This window comes from Hyposmocoma kahamanoa, unplaced genomic scaffold, assembly GCF_003589595.1.
Source record: "Hyposmocoma kahamanoa isolate Upper Pololo Valley unplaced genomic scaffold, ASM358959v1 100021, whole genome shotgun sequence".
Classification (NCBI taxonomy): Eukaryota; Metazoa; Arthropoda; class Insecta; order Lepidoptera; family Cosmopterigidae; genus Hyposmocoma; species Hyposmocoma kahamanoa.
The window spans coordinates 8852604-8872525 of record NW_020653200.1 but is presented as its reverse complement, the minus strand read 5'-3'; the positions used below and the strand labels follow the sequence as shown (position 1 = coordinate 8872525).

General features: G+C 36.1%; 1 protein-coding gene across 1 annotated transcript; it reads left to right on the top strand.

The window, feature by feature from the left end:
• Nucleotides 1-9539: 9539 nt before the first annotated feature.
• Nucleotides 9540-17875, top strand: LOC113229101 (tyrosine 3-monooxygenase). Its single transcript, XM_026462596.1, has 8 exons — nucleotides 9540-9721; nucleotides 14047-14158; nucleotides 14397-14507; nucleotides 14600-14641; nucleotides 15387-16206; nucleotides 16774-16900; nucleotides 17057-17286; nucleotides 17366-17875. The coding sequence occupies exons 1-8, from the start codon at nucleotides 9656-9658 to the stop codon at nucleotides 17538-17540; spliced, it is 1683 nt and encodes a 560-aa protein (XP_026318381.1). The 5' UTR covers nucleotides 9540-9655; the 3' UTR covers nucleotides 17541-17875.
• Nucleotides 17876-19922: the final 2047 nt, after the last annotated feature.

Here is a 19922-nt window from a genome sequence, read left to right as displayed (position 1 = left end):
AATTCAAATGTAATTGAGCGGTGATATTATAAAGAATTTGTATCTTCGTAAAAAATTCCAGAAACGTCATGCTATTCAGTTGCACAATCTGCTTTTATATAGTTAATTAATTGCTCCACTTCTCGTTCATTCGTCTCCAGGATAACAAAACATTTATCATTATGTCCCCTAGTTAAGTAAGAATTAGAATTACAACACGGGTCTTGCATGATGGAGTGTGCTCGGCATTCACGAAGAAATGGTTGACCATATTTAAAGAGTCCTGAGGTGTACTTCCCACGTGTAAGAGCGAATCAATCACTTTTTTAATTTTAGTAACATTTGCAACTTTACTAATAGCCTCCCTTAGTTGCCTACCATCTCCACCAGCCTTTCTGAATTCTTCCCTTTCGAAGTCTCTGTTTGCTTTTTTTAAGCGGGCATTGCAAAAGTTTCGATACCCTTATACAAGCAAGACCTTAAGAATTTCGTCATTAGGATATTTTTTAAGTTTTCTGTGTAAATTGTATCTGTGGCGCATGTATTTTATTAAATAAGTATATTTAATAATTACGCTTAGAATAATAACGCATAGAATGATAGTTTCATATCAAACGAACTGTCACAAGCGAGGCAATAACCAAATTCATGTAGGCGTAAGCAACTTTTATCTACTCGTCGGCACGCACACAAATATACAAATAATGATGCCATGGAATAATATTTCCCTCAAAAGTGCGGAAATTGTATCTTGCTTAACTCATCAAGTTAAAGGTGCCTACAGATTTGCCCGACATTGTCGATCAGGTGCCCACAGATGTGCTCGATTTTGTCGATCGTTACTGTCGATCGATAATGTCGATCAGGTGCCTACAGATATGCTCGGTTTTGTCGATCGTTACTGTCGATGGACAATGTCAAGTGACAAGAATTTTCAAAAATTTATTTTTGGTAATCCTTATGGAAATGGCATTTATATCTGAATACACGATGACGGACACGACTTTTCAAATAAATGCAATATGGGAATTATTTTCGATGTATTCGAGGTGCTCATTACGAATATGGCATTCATTTGTAAATCCAAGATGGCGGACACGATTTTTCAAATAATGGCAAGTTGGGTATCGATTTCGAGGTATTTGGGGGTACTCATTACGAATATTGCTTTTGTTTGAACTGTCATGTCTGCCATCTTGGCTTTAGAAATGAGTGTCATATTCGTATTGAACATCCCAAAAATTTCTCGAAAACGATACCTAACTTGCAATTATTCGAAAAATCGTGCCCGCCATCTTGGATTTAGAAATGAGTGCCATATTCGTATTGAGCATCCCCAAATACCTCGAAAAGGATACCCATATTGCATTTATTTTAAATTGTGTCCGCCATCTTGGATTTAGAAATAAGTACTATATTCCTAATGAGCACCCCCGTATACCCCGTAAACGATACCCAGAATCAAAATAAGAATAATCTTTATTTCATAGGTAAGCATTATTACACTAGAAATCGTCACATTGGTTAAACTCTACCGCACATTCGTAAGGCAGATTCCCCCGAGAAGTATGAGCAAGAAACTCTAGGGGTTGTTCTTTGTAAACAACGTTTGTACGCATTTAGCTAGCAGAAATGGAGGTCATATGCACACTTACATTAGAATAAAAAAAAAATCTGCAGCCATTGCGATATTGCCTATTCTCAAAAAATTACGTAATGTATTTATTTTGAAACAGAATATTAAAATTGGGAGAAAGAAATCCGTTACTTTGCAACATTTCGTGTCTTGTTGCAAAGAAATTAATTTTCGGTTTTAGTGAATATTTATATAAAAATACAAGTTGAAACGCGTTACTTCCTTGTGGAATGTGATGTTAGGGTCTATTTTATGTTTGCCTGTTCTATTTTTACACCCATTTACCGCACATTTCGTCATTTTTAGCAAAAATTTTTGAGCTGTTCGCGGTGCCATTTGACCTTGAGCACTGACAGCCCGCCTGCTCGTGTAGGCCCTTTGGGAAGCCTCTAACTTGCCTCACTTAGCGTGTGCGGGCTAGGTTTCTATGCGTTATTATTCTAAGTAATTACGTATATACAGTTTTTATCGGTACGCGGTTACGAAGGGGAACATGTTATAACTGAAGGCTTAGTAGAGGTAACTAAGTAATCTTTAAACTTATAACGCCGAAGATCGATGAATGGATTGCGGGATTTGCGCTTTTATCCTAATCGGGAATTGCTGCAAGACACCTACCGAGATTGGCGACTCGACATGTGCGTTGCGCCGCTATTGCACAGTCGATTTATTAGGGTGAGGCCAGACGAGCGTAATCTTTTGACTTGCGTTTTTCGAGTGGCTTAATTTACGCTGCATTTGGTTTCATATTAAATTCCGATTTGTGTCACGAAACGATGCAAAATGAGTTGTCTGCCAGCTCGAGCGCGCAATTGCGATCGCACTTCTGTCCCACTGTGCGACGTGCTTATGCGGATGGACAGAGGGGCGAGGGTGAGGAAAGCCGGGGTAAGAATTTATAGGCATGTGGTAGTATTTTACAAATTAATCTGGATGTTCACAAAAACTTTCATATAGTATATTAAGCTTCCCACACTTTAAGCTTTTTATATTGAGTGGACATCCACTCAAAGAGTACAAAACCAGCTTCTTTTTCTAACATCATCTAATGCTTCACAAATGCACACTATTTTTAATGTATCTGGTACACTACATGGCAAACTCACCCGTACAAACGGTTAAAAGCAACTGAATAAAATACGTTTGTATGGTGCCCAACCGAATCTCAGTCGAACGTATAAACTACGAGACTCAAAAAACGCGACTCACAACTCACAAAATTATCCTAGTCTGGCGTCACCCTTAGACTGGCGTAAATCCAGTGTGGCGAAAATTTTGATGAAGTATCAGCTTCGTTGTTAAATTTACTATATTTAAATACAGTGTTTTCATGAAATTAAAATTAATTACATTCCTATCTGCACATCATACTAGATTTAAATTCCAGCACTTTTGTTCGAATATCACCTCAAGTGCAACGGAACAAGATCCGTCAATGAGTGGTTTGATGTGCCGCCGTCAGTACTTATAATGTATTTTGAGAGACGTGAGACCCTCTCCTCAATATGCTCTATATAATAATGCTCTGGCCTCACAGAGGCGGCCGCGGAAAAGTTCCGGGCGCAGGAATTTTTGTAATGTGCTAGTGCGAGAACCCTGCCACACTAGTGTACATAAGTACTTCGTGCCTGCCACACTGAGTGCGGCGCGTCGTCTGTCGCGCGTTTCAGTGTTGCAGAGTTCATATGAACTTGTAGAGTCTGTTCCAATCCATTTTCAACAAAAAGTAAACAAAACTGTTTGGTTAAAATTCTAAAGCAATCACACAATAAATCGAATAAGTAACACTTTCACGTATATTTCGAAGATTTCGTGAAGAACGAATGCAGACGTAAATATCGTGAACGAACAATTTGGAATTTGGAAGGATTGGATAAAGAATTACTTTTTTTATGGTACCAAGTGACGAGACGAACATCTCGTGCACCTGGTGGTAAGCAACTCTTGCAGTTGTAATGACTCTCAGTAAATCACATAGATCTGAGGGGCACTGCCACTGCGCCCATCATTCGAGACATCCAGTGCCCATATTGCAACCGTTAGACTACATAAAATAATTAAAACTAATTTAAAAATACTAACTATACATAAAAAATACACCATACGTAACTTATTCAAAAAAAGTTATAACACATTAAATGTTATTTAGGAACTGATTATGAAATACGGCGTACAAGAACTTAAATCAAACAAGTCTGAAGGTCGCTTGAGCTGATTTACATGCTTTTTGCCGGTCGACAGTTGACAAAAAGTAATTTGTTCAAAGCTGACGTTAATATAATAATCCACTTGATAACGATAATACATACTTATATATACTCAGCCACACAACATGCTATAGATGTAAGCTGTTAAAATAAAAAAATATATGCAAAAACCGTAAGGCGCAATTTGCAAAGATTTTTGACAATTTCCGTAACTCCAAGCGATAAAATTGTGGAGAGTATCAAAGATAATTGATTTCCATACGTCTTATTTCTCTTTTTAACATATGGAACTAAATGCGTGGAAACAAAATTAAAACATAACTCCATTTTTTTAAACTATTTCATGACTTGGGCAAACTAACGTAAAAAAGTTCCATAAGTATATATAGAAGATCCTGATATAGGTTTACTTCCCCATTCGATGGAACTTCTGATGATAAATGGTACCTTAATTTTTTTTTGCACTGTTGTGTGACGCATGATTCTATGAATCCATAATAAGAGACCGTTTACAATTTTCTATTTACTGTGACGCTTGAAATGACGCCAAAGGAAATGAAAAAGCCCCGACTCAAAAGTAAATTAAACAAGACTTGAACCTTGAAATCGGTTGTATTTAGCATGTCAGAGTCAGAGACCTAATGAAACATTATATTTTTTGTTGTTTGTTGGTCAGCCTGTTCAACTATATTTGTTTTATTTGTCCTTTCCAGTAGTGCACAAAATGATAGTTTTACAACGCTGTAGGTGCCGTTGGTGTCTTTTGTGTAGCAACAACAAAAATCAGATTGTCGATTGGCCGTTCTATATTTTAAAGTTTAGTGTCCGATATTTTGAATATTTGATGACGTCACTATCCATTATCCAAAAAGACAATTCCCGGGCCTATTCGAATTTACTAACATAGGAGCCTATTAATAAACTAGCAGTAAATTAAAACTTTCGGGTCCTCTGTACATAAACCTCAGAAAAGATTTTGTATTTTTTCTAGACCAGCATTTACGCAAATAAACAAAAACGCGAAAACACAGAAGCAGTCCTTTGTCTACTAACTTAGCGATGCTTTATTAGTAGGTTGTCATGCGCGCACCTGTATGTCACGTGATTTTTTGAAATATGTTTTTGTCTTTGTGCTCGTGCTTGCTGGTCTTTATAATTAATATGATGTTGGATACTCAGCTAATTATTAAATAAAGTTATTACTTTATAAAACTTTGAATTAATTTTGGTGCTAACTGTGGGTATTTCGTCATGTAGACATATTTTTTCGACGTAAATGTTTGGTAGATTTGTGTAGTCCGCTGGGCAAACGGCAATTAACTCCAAAATTAAGTAAAGTTATTAAATATAAATTGCTAATACTTAGATCCCACCCAATTGTATTGAAACTTCCAGTTCGAAGAAACACGTGCACCACAATTAGTTAAGATAAAAAATAACTACGATTTCATGAAAACTATAATGGAATAAAAATCGTTTTTGGAGTTTCCTAAGTAAGAAATACATGTTTATACATCAATGCCTGACCACATCACAGGCACGTAAATCACAATGGATCTTTACTAAATTTGATATACTTGTGAAGTGTAAGGTATCATTAATTGACACTGACTGGAATTACCGGTTGATTGTCCCATGAATTCACAGAATTGCTTATGTATGACCGATTTTGCCTTAAGAGCGTTTTTCTCCTGCTGTTATAACATCGATCTCAGGTTGAGCGTTTCAGAATTGAACCAGTTACATACCTGAATAATAACAATTGTTGGAATATTTGTATAGTCATACAGTCGGTCAAAGAATTGCTAAAGCACATAAAAGAGAAAAAATGCAACAAACGTCTAATCTCTAGATAAGATTGCATCTCCAGCTTTCTATAAAAGTCCATATGAGACACAACGTCTTTGTTTAAAATTTACAATGATGAAATTTAAATCAAGAACACCAAAACAAGTTCATTGATTATCTGAGCCTGACAAAACTAGTACAACAGGATTAATGAAAACGGCAGTTAAAACGTGGCATTATTGAAATTTAATAATCAATATTCTTTCACATCGAACTTAAAGTCCAAAATAGCGGCCGTTTAATAAAAAAGCACAAGCACCGATTTCTAAGAAACAGGTGGAGAAATAAATTTGAATCCTTTGTAACGGCACCTAAAACCGTGAAGGTAGATTAGGGATTTCTTTTAAAGGTAACACAGTAATGGCTATCAAATAGCCTCTTCGAAAGTTTTAAGTGGGTACCTGTCGTGACAGGCTTTTACTAACCACCACGTGACGGAAAACACACGGCATCTGGAGGTTAGTAAAAGCCTGTCCATGATGATACTTGCAGTGCCACTCAGAGCCTTAAATCGCAAAGAGTACTGCCACTGTGCTTGTCACCCTAAGACATAAAGTTGATAAATCCCATGTGCCTGCAACTTCTTCCTTACCCTTCAAAATCGGAGTGCAGTAATGCTCACACTACTGCTTGGCGGCAGAAATCCAAACTAATGTTATAAATACGAATGTAATTCCATTTGTTACGTTTAACGCCGCTGAATTTAGAACCTAGGAAAAGGGCATAGGCTACTTTTTGTTATAGAAGTAAATTTTAAAGGGTGTGAAGTTAGGGGTGAAAGTTTGTATGGAGAACCAATAAAACTATGAAAATTAGTATAATATAGTAGTCGCGAAACACCAGCTAGTAGGTACATATATACACATTATGTTGGTGAAATAATTATATACATATCGCTTTAGCTTCTTGCAACAACGAATGAACGAACAAGGATGAATTCAAGGAGGTTAATTTTAATAATTTTAATATTCGTAAATATGAGTTCACCAAAGCCAATATGACGACTGAAGCAAGTCACAAAATCAAAGCAAATGATCCAACTTTAAGTATCCCTATTGATTGCCGCCATTACTAAGTTACGTATTAATTACTATTACCAATAATGTATTTTTGATAAGTTAATAGTATTTTAAAGCGACTATTTTCAGATACTTACCTAAAATAAAACGGTAAGTACTTTAGATGTTTAATTCAGTTCGTAACAAAATCACTTTAAATTGGAATATCACGAAAAGGTTCTATCAATGCGTATATGATAATGTTTGGCTGTCGAACGTCTACAGACTCACGCGCGATGAGTCACATCACAACTTCACAAGTCATAATAAAGCACTCCTCGGTAAGTGTGACGTTTCTCGGTGAGATGGAATTCCCCGTTCAGCTCTCAAAGCAGTCATGATTGCATTATCACATTTATTTTATTCACAATAATTTTTCATTGGATACGTTGCGGTGAAAAGGAAACATTTTTAATAAAATAAAATTAGCCATTTACTCATGTCTCATGTATATTAATGTCGCAAGTTATTTTAAATTAAGAAAAAAGTAAACTTACATCAGTGCGTGCACCACCTAAAATAGTAACCGCTGTTTTTTCTTTGTTAAAATATGTAAACTTTAGGATTCACAATAATTATGTTTTTGTTAACAATTTCGTCTCAATTTCGACATTATAAAGTTGTATTATCATTATATAGCAAAACGTAAAAATGTAGGTTCCATCGTTTTCCGTATTGTATCACGTTTGGGGCAAACCGCTTTTTATAACGAGTATACTTCGTCAAAACTAAGGTAAATCAATATTTATAACGTTTACCTGTTATGAGTTACAGTTATAATGAACAGATATATACGAATTGTATTATGTTATTCTAAAATCATAATAAAAACCTGTACACAAATTCTAATGTGGTAATTAATTTTTTTTCCGTAATGGGGAAACAACGCAATGTTTTCATAATCAGTTACAGGTTCATCGATTATAAAATCTTGGGAATTTTATAATAATCAATAATATGTAATACAAAGCATGCCTTTGTGAATAAAGCCAAGTCAATATATGATACTTGTATTATTCTAGATAATAGCTATCATACAAGATAAATGTAGATATTACATGATTGATTACCTAATTTTATATTGGTAACGAAAATTAAAAGAGACTACAAACTGCATATATGAGAGCGAGTAATTAGTTTACAAATCAGTATAGACCAGGACAAATTTAGACAAAGTCCTACCACATGGAAATCCACACTACAAATGCGAAACAACCGAGAATATTTTGGAAAGATTTTGTACATAAAATCAGAAATTTAATAACTACTAAATTAAAGTAAGGTATTTCGAATTAATAAAAAGGCTCGTCGTAATTGATTGTAAATCCGATACGTTAAAACGCTTGTCGTAATATTTGAGGAATCTTTAGTTACGAGAATTTTGGAGGACGACCTCATAAACGAAAAAGGCAGGTGACGTGACGTTTCTATATACGTTTGACGTTGCAAATGATTTCATAATATGTTTTGGGTTCGCGGGTATTTTCTACAAAAAAAAATATAACAAAATGCAAAAAGTTTGTTATTGTTATGAACATGATACTCTTGTAAATAGTTTATCGATTACAGCTTCGACATTATATTACATTCCAATCCAAACAAAGTAACACGTGCATTAACGATTGGTTTTTAAACTGTACCTTAATATAAGTAATTTTCAAATTAAATATTAAACTAATCACCTTTGTTCAAAAAAACGTTAGTAAATACAGTACCTATTATGTATCCAACACGATTAATATATCCATGTCATTTTTATTTAATTGATTTCCCATAATTAAGCTGGGTTTGAACACTACGTATACTTTTGACTGAAGTCACCGTTTATCATTAATGCATTCCAAATTATTTAAACATTAACAACAGAACGAACGAAACGATAAGAAATTTGTCGTTGTAATCAAATCAAATTATGAATGCGTGACTTTAAATAAAATTGTAACAAATAGTTATTTAAAAATAATTCAGATTAGTTATTTTATTCTCCTATTTGTTAATTATAAATTTTATTGAAACTGCATCTCAATAATAAATAAGCAAAAACTAATCCTATATTCTTGTAAATGAGCACTTATCCCATGCTTAGCATTCTATGTGTTCTATACAATACCACAAATCAAAAAATTTAGAACAAGTCGTATTTCATTACTTGGCACCCCTATATAGTATAAAGGTTTAGAATGCTGGGATCTAAATATTATAAACTGAGAACTGACATAAGTCAGAATAAATTCAGGATCATTTCATAAAGATACGCCATAAATATTTATTGATGAATTTAACTAAATCAACCGTTGAAACAATACCCGAAAAAATATACTATTACCCTGATGTGAACTAAGTGTTAAAAAGTAATGCCACTATGGACATTTCTTATCACAAACAAAAAATACGAATTAATATAGTTTTATTAGTGAATAATATTTCCTTTATGATAATGTACAACGTAAAAAGATTTGTACGTGACTAACAAAAACTCTGTATAATTTTAATAATTTTATTTGTTAAAAAAATCATAAAAATGTAAGGATTTTACCTAGTAAGCTAAACAAAACATTTTACATCTTGTAGAAGGTCAGATGGTGTGGAGGATGAAGGGATTGGGGATGCTGAGGCTGTTGCGGGAATCGAGGGAAGGTGGGCGGGGCGCGCGGGGCAGCCATAGTGACGCATGCGCGACGAAAGGCACTGCGGGGTGGGAGGCGCGCGCCTAACACTATTTAAACTGTTCTTGCGAACGGTCATCATGCATTGGTCTGTTTGCAATCAGAAGTTTAGTTAGCTATAGTAATACGACAGCTCGAGCCAAAGACAGACTGGCATTAGCCCGTGGTCAAGACGCCCAGCTCTCGCAGACTTACGCTAGCTAACCGTGCAGTGAACCCCGCGTTCAGGCCCTATCGAACCCAGTGGAGTGTCGTGAAGCCATGGCCGTCGCCGCTGCCCAGAAGAATCGCGAGATGTTCGCCATCAAGAAGTCATACAGCATCGAGGTGAGGAGCTCGCAGTTTCGGGCCGTACCTGTAGCCCTGCTTCTCTTTGCTTGCTAGCCAGGACAAACTTTCATACCTAGATTTTGTGGCCGGTCAGCGATAAAGGATTTTATGTTCACGTAATTTGAGTGATATACTAGAAAAGTTTAACAAATAGTCATTAACATCGTTTTGTTTGTCTGCACACTGAATAATATTTTAAAAAGTGATGTACGAGTGACCGACCATAAAAATTTAATACTTTTACGATTTAGAAGTAGCGTTGTCCCAACTTCATCTTCAACTTCAAAACTCTTTAATATTGCCTAATCTAACAACTAATTAATCATTATCAAACTGTCGGTAGGCTTTAATATTAACATTTATTATAAATTTGCATAGGATATTGTTTAAAATAATCAAATTATTTTTCAACTTTTTGACGAACTGGTAGAAGTACCTTTAATGCATTGTGTTGACAGTAATTATAAACAAACACAACGCGTCCTCAATAAACCAGTTAAGTAAAATTATGCAATAATATACGAATAAAAAACGCGATTATATTGAAAATTACAGATTACTAAGCGTAATTATGGCATAATAAGTTCAACACGCTATAAAGTAAATAGAATGAGAAATCTCAAAATATTAATATAATATAATATTATTAAGTAACAAATAATAAGCGATTAGTAGATTTATGCAAATAAATGTTTTTCACCATATTTTAGGTTTTAGAAATCGTCGTATGGTTGTAAAAAGCGTACGTTCTTTTTGTTGTCATTTATACACAGTCGTAATAGGTACCACAATTAGTCGGCTGCTAAGATTCGTGACTATCTGCGGGTTGACCTCTGTGCTTAGTGCACGTCACCTGCATAATCGCCATTACCTACTTGTTACTTGTCAAATCACATATCGGCCTTGTCCAACTGCTAACGATGCACGCAGCACTAAAATAACACATTATGACTGTGAAACGTACCCACTGTTAATTGATAAAAGATATAAGATATATTCATAAATAACTGTACTAAAAAAAAGCTGCATTGGACATCCATTGCACATTGCACATCCATTGCACGACGCAGGAAGAACGCTAAAGAAATCGTGTGAAAGTGTGGTGGATGTGAGGAATACATTCATGTATTAATTCGCAAAATAATGTTTTCACTGATAATTCATCAGTTAATTTATTAATAAAAGTCTCGTCCGAACTTTTGCGCGGACTCGAGACTCGCTTAATGTTGTTATTCCAAAATATTTTGGCATCATTAAGTCACATTTAAAGCCTCAGCACACTTTCTCAACAAGGGATATCGTGTGATAATTACGCAATTGTCACGGAACAATAATTAAAAATATGTATTGAAGTGATTGTTGAGGAGCCCCGTCGGCGTCAAACATAACGCGAGCAGTCGTAATCGGCGCGTAATCGCAAACATTTCGCTCTCATTACAGTACCGCTGCAGATAACCTCCGCTAATTATGAATCTCATCATTGTCTACTACCAAATTAATTAACATTGTCAATATTCAAGGCGTCGGTGTCGCAGCAATTACCTCATGATGAAGACTATGTTGCAAATTATGACTCTATTATTACCTCAACAATTTTCCATGGCAATTTCATTCAATACTGTAGATCATGAAAGCTGCTGCGAACTTGGTACTTTTGCGAACTTTATAAACAAAAAACAATTTTTGTTTTAATAAAATAATTTCGATACATAAAATAAATTCATTGTGTACAGACTATGATATGCAATGCGATAATGTTATACTTTTTAATAGATTTGCTGTGCGATAATAAGGTTGTTGTAGTTGTTGTTAATATATAATTGACACCTATATGGCTGTATTTCCTTGGCCGTCGAAGGTCATAATGCTAGGCACCGCGACACTCAGCGGCCGCTCGGTAATGAGTAAGAACCCGAGTCGCGCTGCCTACCACTGCTTTGTCACCCGAAAGAACAACCGTGTATGTAATACATTAATAATGATAAACAAAGACATTTTCCTCTATGCAAACAAGAATTCAATAAGAACTATGTTTATAACAAACTCGAGGTCGAAACGTTGCGCCCTTGACCAAACGAGATTCTTCGCGGTCAGATTCAGAATCGGAAAAAACATTGAAGTTACCGCTTTTATCATAAAATAGTTTAAAATTTGATATGTAAATATGTTTATGTTGATTTGATTGATTAATTGGAGTAGGCTGTGAAGAGGTTCGAGGACGGGCTGGATAGCCGGGCACAGGTCGTTATGTGGCACTCTCGACTCTGGTTAATTAAACGTCGGCCGATTGGAACGGTGAAGTGACCACTCGGGCTCACCAAGGCTAAATCAACCGGATTCCGAATCCTGCCCGGTCCAGTTAGGCAGACCTTTACATTACCGCTTGACACTGGTGTAACTGTTTCCGCAATTTCGATCTGATGGTCATAGTGGACAATTAATTGCAAATGTCGTTCAATGTATGCAGATTTTCTTTAAACCTTCTTTGCAGGAATTGACGTAATCGGCTATTAGGCAGTTGATCTGTTCGAAAATTTTGGACAGAGTCTGAGTATTTATGCGTCTTTAAAGAAAGTTTTATTTTGTTGAAATGTTTCTTCAAACAAAATATTTTATTATTAAATTAAGGTCCTGATTGTGTCGCAGTTTCAGGAGTTAAGCAACAAAGCGGGTAATTAGCGCAACCCTTGACACACATAGGTACGCGCGGGCACTCTAGTGGAAAATGCTAGGTCTTACCGCCCGCGCCCGCGCCCCCGCAGCTTGTCTTTGCACTTTGCTTTGATGCTATAACAAAAGCTACCATACGATATATCTCAACACTAAAACATGAGATTTATCATCGCCACTGTTCCAAGTATATCCACTGAGAGTCTTTATTTCGACTCATAAAAACTTTAACTACACTTCATACTCAAAAAATGAGTCTCCATTCTAATCATGTCTAACACTTAATTAATGCTTTCGACCTAAATAATAATTTGAAAATGGAATGTGTATATAATAAGTGTTTGCTTTTGAATGTAGATATTAGATTTCATGACTTTGGTAACGTTTTGTCATAAACGCGTAATTGTTAAGAGGCGAGACCTTCAGAACAAATATTAATAATATTCTTTTAACGTGAATATGCAGTTAACTACATTTGGTCATTAAAAGGTTATTATCACGTTACATTGTATTCAGTCAATACAAAACATCTTCTTAAAAGTTTTTTTTTATGAAAAAAAGTTCGGAAATGAAAAGTATTGTTCAGACAATTCCACTTTTCATTCAAAAGGCGTGCAAGACTAAAAGCGAAATTCTTAGTCTATGAAGTTAGAACTTTAATTGGTTCCATTCGGGCGCATTGGACCCGAAAGACGGTCTCTTTGAAAGATTTTGCCGCGAGATGTCGTTTCCGCAGCGCGGGGGCGGGTAATGGCAGCACTTTACTCCGGCCGCACACAGGAAATAAGCTTAGGAACTTCGTAAAAGCAATTTCTGCTCTCATATGAAATATAACGCGATGTGACCGCTTTTTATTTATAAGGATTTAGTAGATCAACCTATTTTTAGAGCTCCTTTTGTGAGAAAATTTTACGACTTCCTTTCTGCTCTATCTGTATTGTGCCAAGGTATTTTATTCTTTCAACGCGCTGCAAACAGCGTGTTATTTAATGTAAATTTATGAAATCAAATCAGAATAAATTATCCGTCATAAGTTAAATGGAATTTATTGTCACTCCAATCAAGACATGGAATAGAACAATAAATAGTTCGGTTTATCGCCTACTCACAAATTAAGATGAAAAAATATCATTATTTCATAGGTAATCAACTTATATTTGAAATCGTCACATCAATTAAACACTACTACCCATTCGTCAAATCATAATCAAATGAATGATACGGAGATATTTAAAGAATACTTTTAAATCGGCTAGTCTATTATGACAGGTTTTAGTCAATTAACGTACAAAATACAGTTACCTATAATTAACTTTCCGACAAGGAAAGTCGTTAACTGTTTAAAAACATCACTGGCGACATTTAATTTGATACAAATATTTCTTTTTAGAAAGATGTTACATTTAATTATAATATAAACGTCATTTTATTTATTTCAATAAAGGTAATATTGGAAATAAAACTATTTTTCCGGATTTAAATCACGTATGTTTATTTTTTCAAACAAACCGACGTTTCGGGCTCTTTACAGATCCCATGGTCACGGTTGACCAAAAAAACCGGTAATGATATTCTTTTGGGATATCGATCATTCTGTGTTTCTAACTGAAAACGGTTCAATGGTGAGTTTTTAATTAAAGTATTAATTTCAGAACGGCTACCCATCCCGCCGTCGCTCTCTCGTCGACGACGCAAGGTTCGAGACTCTAGTTGTAAAACAGACCAAGCAAAGTGTGCTTGAGGAGGCTCGTGCCCGCGCTAATGGTAAGCCATATTATATTATTATGCTAAAATGGATGCCACCGACCGATGACCGGGCGAAATGGCGCACATTGGGAGAGCCCTATGTCCAGCAGTGGACTGCGATAGGCCTGATGACGATGATGATGAAATGCAACTCATACATCCAATTTGATTCGAAAGTTTTCAGATTACATTGAGTTTTTTAAATGTTATTTTTATTTCTTTTATTTATTTCGTTCTTTTGTTTTAAATAATGTAGACTCTGGTTTGGAATCCGAATTCGTCCAAGAAGGTCACATTGGCAAGAGTGACAAAGCCACTACTGTCGAAGACGGCATCTATCAGGACGAAACCAAGAATGGTCACCTGGGTAAATTGCCTTCTTGTATTCGAAATATTTGTTTTATTTTGCTTTATTTGCGGTAATTTTGTTTATTTCTTTTTTTTTATTTTCTCTTTTAGCCGATGCTGAAATTAGCGATGACCGAGAAAAAGAGGGCGATGGTTAGTATTGTTATATTAATTACCTATTTTCTCCATCCTAACAAATTTTTTATTGTAACTTCTATGGTAGACAATTAACAGATATGTTTGCAAATATGCGCATCATCAATAGAAAAAGTGTAAATTATAACTACATATCCTTAGGTATGGTGTGATTTTCTGGGGTAACTCTACCTACAGAGAAACTATATTTAGAGCCCAAAAGCGATGTGTCAGAGCCATATGCAACATTAAATACACTGACAGTTGCCGATCATTTCAAAAACGTTGTAAAACGGTCCTATACAAAAATAGCGTTGTTGACATGGCACCCAAAATATTTAATAAAATTCCAGACGCAATAAAAAAATCTTAGTGGATGCATTCCATTCAAGCATGTATTAAAACAATTATTAATTGACAAGTGTTACTATAGCATAGAACAATATTTTAATGACAGTTTCTTAGAATAGGTAAATGCTGACAGTTGGGTACCATTTAGTTATTAATATTTTTAGACTTTTTAATTATTATTAGTTTTTTGACATTGTATCTATTTTTCTTTTATTTTTATTTTGACATTACATTTTTATTTAATTGACTTCGTATGCCACTTTGGCTTATTGCAGAGATTCCATAAAATTATTATTACCATCTATATTATGTACCTGTAATAACGAATGAATAAATGAATTGTATTGAATTGAATTGAATTGAACATGAGACGTTATGTGTTACGAGTACATAAAATAATAATTTCGTGCAGATTACACACTGACCGAAGAGGAAGTGATCCTGCAAAATGCTGCTGGCGAATCTCCAGAAGCGGAACAGGCGATTCAAGAAGCCGCTTTGTTGCTCCGTATGCGTGACGGAATGGGATCACTGGCGCGCATCCTCAAGACCATTGACAACTATAAGGGGTGCGTCCAGCACCTCGAGACTCGCCCCTCTCAAGCTACTGGCATCCAGTTTGACGCTCTTGTGAAAGTGAGCATGTCTCGCATCAACCTGCTCCAACTTATCCGATCTTTGCGACAGTCCACCTCTTTCGCCGGAGTTAACCTTCTCTCTGAGGACAACATCACAACTAAGACCCCGTGGTTTCCTCGGCATGCTTCGGATTTGGACAATTGCAACCATTTGATGACCAAGTATGAGCCTGAGTTGGATATGAACCATCCAGGATTCGCCGACAAGGAATACAGGGAGCGCAGAAAGGAAATTGCTGAAATTGCTTTCGGCTACAAATGTGGAGACCCGATTCCATCCATTACATACACCGAGAGCGAGAACGCTACCTGGCAACAAGTTTTTAATACCGTTCTCGACCTGATGCCCAAGCACGCATGCCAAGAATACAAGGCCGCGTTTGAAAAATTGCAACAGGCTGACATATTCGTGCCGCACCGCATCCCACAGTTGGACGACGTAAGCAACTTTCTGCGGAAACATACCGGATTCACACTGCGCCCTGCGGCTGGTTTGCTAACTGCCCGCGACTTCCTCGCCTCGCTCGCCTTCCGTGTGTTCCAGTCTACCCAATATGTGCGCCATGCTAACTCTCCATTCCACACACCCGAACCGTAAGTATTAAGATAAATATTTGCTTTACGTATCAATAAAATAACCTTAGCAAAGTTCAGCGTGCAAAGGAATATTAGTCTTTTATAAAGCAGTTGTTCAATATTTCAAGAATTATATGTCTAGGGTTAGTTTCTGCACGGAAATTATTTAGGCAAGTTAGTTTGTTGGTGTTACGTAATTTGAGTCAAATCATTCTAAAATACAGATTGAACTAATTAATCAAGTGCAAATTAAAGTGTTCAATGTCACGATTTTGCTTAGGGTTCATTGAAAAAACATAACTCCAATGTAAATTAATACCTACGAGAGACGGATCGCGGCGATGATGGAACTCTAACGTCGTTAAATTGCTCGACTAATATATTTAGGCTCGCTTACTCCGGGCTCTTGCCGGACAAAGTTTTATCAAGGGACACTTTTATTCAATTATTCATCAACTCTCCTTGCTAACTGCCAGGCAACCAAAATTGCGCTGACCTATGGGTCTAGAGTTAGGCAAACTTTTATGTATAGCGACGCTGCGATATTGATGTTATGATATTGTAACAATAACTGTTTTATTACAGTGACTGCATCCATGAACTTCTTGGACACATTCCCCTGCTTGCTGACCCCAGTTTTGCTCAGTTCTCTCAAGAAATTGGTCTGGCATCTCTTGGTGCCTCGGACTCTGAAATTGAAAAACTATCCACTGTAAGTTTTGCTCAATTGAAAGTTCTTTTAACTATAGTTATTTATTATATTGTCATCTATGTCATTTGCTGTTACGAATATTGCCTTAATATCGAAATAATTTAAGTAACCCATTTACGTAGCAAAATGTATTGAAATGTTTCTATCTATGCGCAGGTGTACTGGTTTACTGTAGAATTTGGATTGTGCAAGGAGAACCACCAACTGAAGGCTTACGGTGCCGCACTTCTGTCTTCCATTGGAGAGCTGCTGCATGCTCTGAGTGATAAACCGGAACTTCGACCCTTCGAACCTGCTAGCACCTCTATTCAACCCTATCAAGACCAGGAATATCAGCCTATTTACTATGTTGCTGAAAGTTTCGAAGATGCTAAAGACAAGTTCAGGTAAATAAAGTTGTACATTGCAAAGAAAATATCTCTATGTAGGATTATTAATTAAATTCATTAATTTGTTTTCTACCAGACGTTGGGTGTCGACCATGTCGCGACCATTCGAGGTGCGCTTCAATCCCCATACAGAGCGTGTCGAGGTGCTAGACTCCGTGGACAAACTAGAGACCCTCATCTGGCAGCTGAACACTGAAATGCTGCACCTTACTAACGCCGTGAAGAAGCTGAAGGGCTCACATTTTGAGTAATCGCCCTATCTATAAACACATCAATGGTTCAGTGCACGCGGCCTTGCCGCATTCTGTATAGCTAGTGATACTATTTTGATTTAAGACTCGACGGCGTGTGTGGAGTGTGAGTGTGAGTGTGAGTGTGAAAGCCATCGGATGGTACTTCGTTAAACTCCCTTTTTTGTACCTTATTGTATTATTTATTATGCCGAGCTCATTGCCCGGGTCTCGGAAAGTGCACGGATCTCCTGATTGCCCATTTGCGGAGGCTGTGTCCCTTTTTCGAGTCCTATTATTATTAGTATTAATTTATAATTTAAAGAAAGACACAAAGAAATAAAAAATGGAGCACCAAAAATATTAAAAAAATCAAACAGAAAATATACGTGTTTGAGTGGATTTGGAAGTTTCATTTATTTGTGAGATGCAAACCCGACCCATATTATTATTCAACAACATAACGCGACAAGCCGTAATTTGCCATGGAAATGTTTTCAAAAAAATGCACAAAAGTTAATAGGAATATATTACAGCCACGACCATAATTCTAAATATATATCACGTGTACAATGAGTAAGTATTACGGAGTCGCGTTCTGGTGGTACAGAGAAAATGTCACAATAGACAAATTTCCCAAAAAATAATTATCGTATCCTCAGAATGTCATACGCGACGCCGTATAGTTATGTGTTTATTATTTATTATATTATTCATATGAAAATGATACAGATGTGGTACTACTATTATTTCTTTAATGACGACCAGGAAGTGGACATAATTCGGATGTAACTAAATTTCAAGATGTTGATATAATTTGGACTTTGATTAAATACATTATTTTGTCACTGAAATTACATAACAATGCGTGTCGTTACCTTGTACAAAGTACAAAGTGTCAAGCTTGACGTGCCTTTGGCTGTATAATAATTGGCGTTTTCCAAAGAACATAAATAACAAATATCATGTAGGTACTACCATTTACCGTAGCCACCTACATAATCCACATTAAATATCCGCCACTCACCTTCTAACGATTCTCAAATGCAGAAAAGGTAAATTAAAATGAAAATAGCTCCAATAATAAAATCAATCATCAAGAAGGGATAATAGAGTACAGCTCGCTCGTCTCTCCTACCTGTAATAAGATTTGCTCGTCTCCGAGGAAATCTTTCCAACCTAATCGGATTAGACAATATTCAACGTTAATTGTTGGTAGTATACTCCTACCAACAATTTATGCAAATCAATATGAACTCGATACAAATTTTAATTAAATCTGACATTGAAAAGGCTGTTGTATTCTTAAAGTTAATAATAATCGTTTCCATGTGCAAGGTACTTCCTTACGTAATTATAGCAATTTAAACCTTCTAGATCTGGTACAAATTTCCTGATATTGGAACAAAGAGTTCGTTTCGTGTAAAAAAGCTAGCGTAAGTAATGTAAACACGTTCCGCTGGATGAAGAGCGTTCCGTACCGAAAGAGAAAAAAATGTAATAATAAAAAGGTGTCCACCAGCGCAAAAAGGTCAGTGTTGAGCGTTAACATTAAAATAGACAAGAGAACAGGTGTGGCCTTAGCACGCGTAAGGGTGGCGCTCTTCTTGTGGTGAGATAAGCGTATCTAGTGCGAACAAAGTCAAGCTATCTCGAAGCTAAGTACTTAAGCTAGAGCCTGGAGCATACTTTTTAGAACTATCACAAAGAACAGTTTTATTTCTCAGGAACCAATCAACAGGTCGAGTTGGCCTTTTCTTTAGTTTAGGGTACAAATAAGGTATACATTTTTGTAATAGTATAATATAATACTATACGTGAGGCGCACTATAAGTTTCCGGAATGAATAAGAAAAAAATACTATAAATGGTTAGAAACGAATTTATTGTTAGCGATTACGCACTTTTTCATACGAATCAACCAATTTTGAAAATACTTATGCCAGTCCTCCGCGATAATTTCTGAAACATATTTTTCGTACTCTTCGACAGCCTCTTGAGGTGATGAAAATCGTTGACCGCGTAACTGGTTCTTAATTTTTGGAAATAAGTAAAAGTCACTAGGTGCCAGGTCGGAACTGTACGCGGGATGGCTCAAAAGGTCAACGTTGTTCACCTTCAAAAATTCATTTGTCTGTCTCTCACTGAGATTCACACGACCGCGTTTGAATTCTACAAACCAGCTATAAATAGTCGTCTTGCTTGGTGCTTCATCGCCAAAAACAGTTTAAAGCCGAGCGAAGCTCCGCTGTGGTGTTAAATTACACTTAAAGTCGTAGAACATCATGCTACGCAAATTTTCACGAGTTAAATACATGGTGATGTAGACAACCAATTTCTAAAATGACGCCACAATGTAAAAACAAGTGACAGTCAGATGAAACAAACTGTATTCTACAGCCAA

What these genes read in the sequence shown, in the direction of transcription:
- LOC113229101 (XM_026462596.1), top strand. Translation starts at nt 9,656, where the DNA reads ATGGCCGTCGCCGCTGCCCAGAAGAATCGCGAGATGTTCGCCATCAAG. An exon ending in AGAAGTCATACAGCATCGAG is followed by an intron (nt 9,722 to 14,046) that starts GTGAGGAGCTCG and finishes TATTAATTTCAG; the next exon opens with AACGGCTACCCATCCCGCCG. An exon ending in CCGAGAAAAAGAGGGCGATG is followed by an intron (nt 14,642 to 15,386) that starts GTTAGTATTGTT and finishes AATTTCGTGCAG; the next exon opens with ATTACACACTGACCGAAGAG.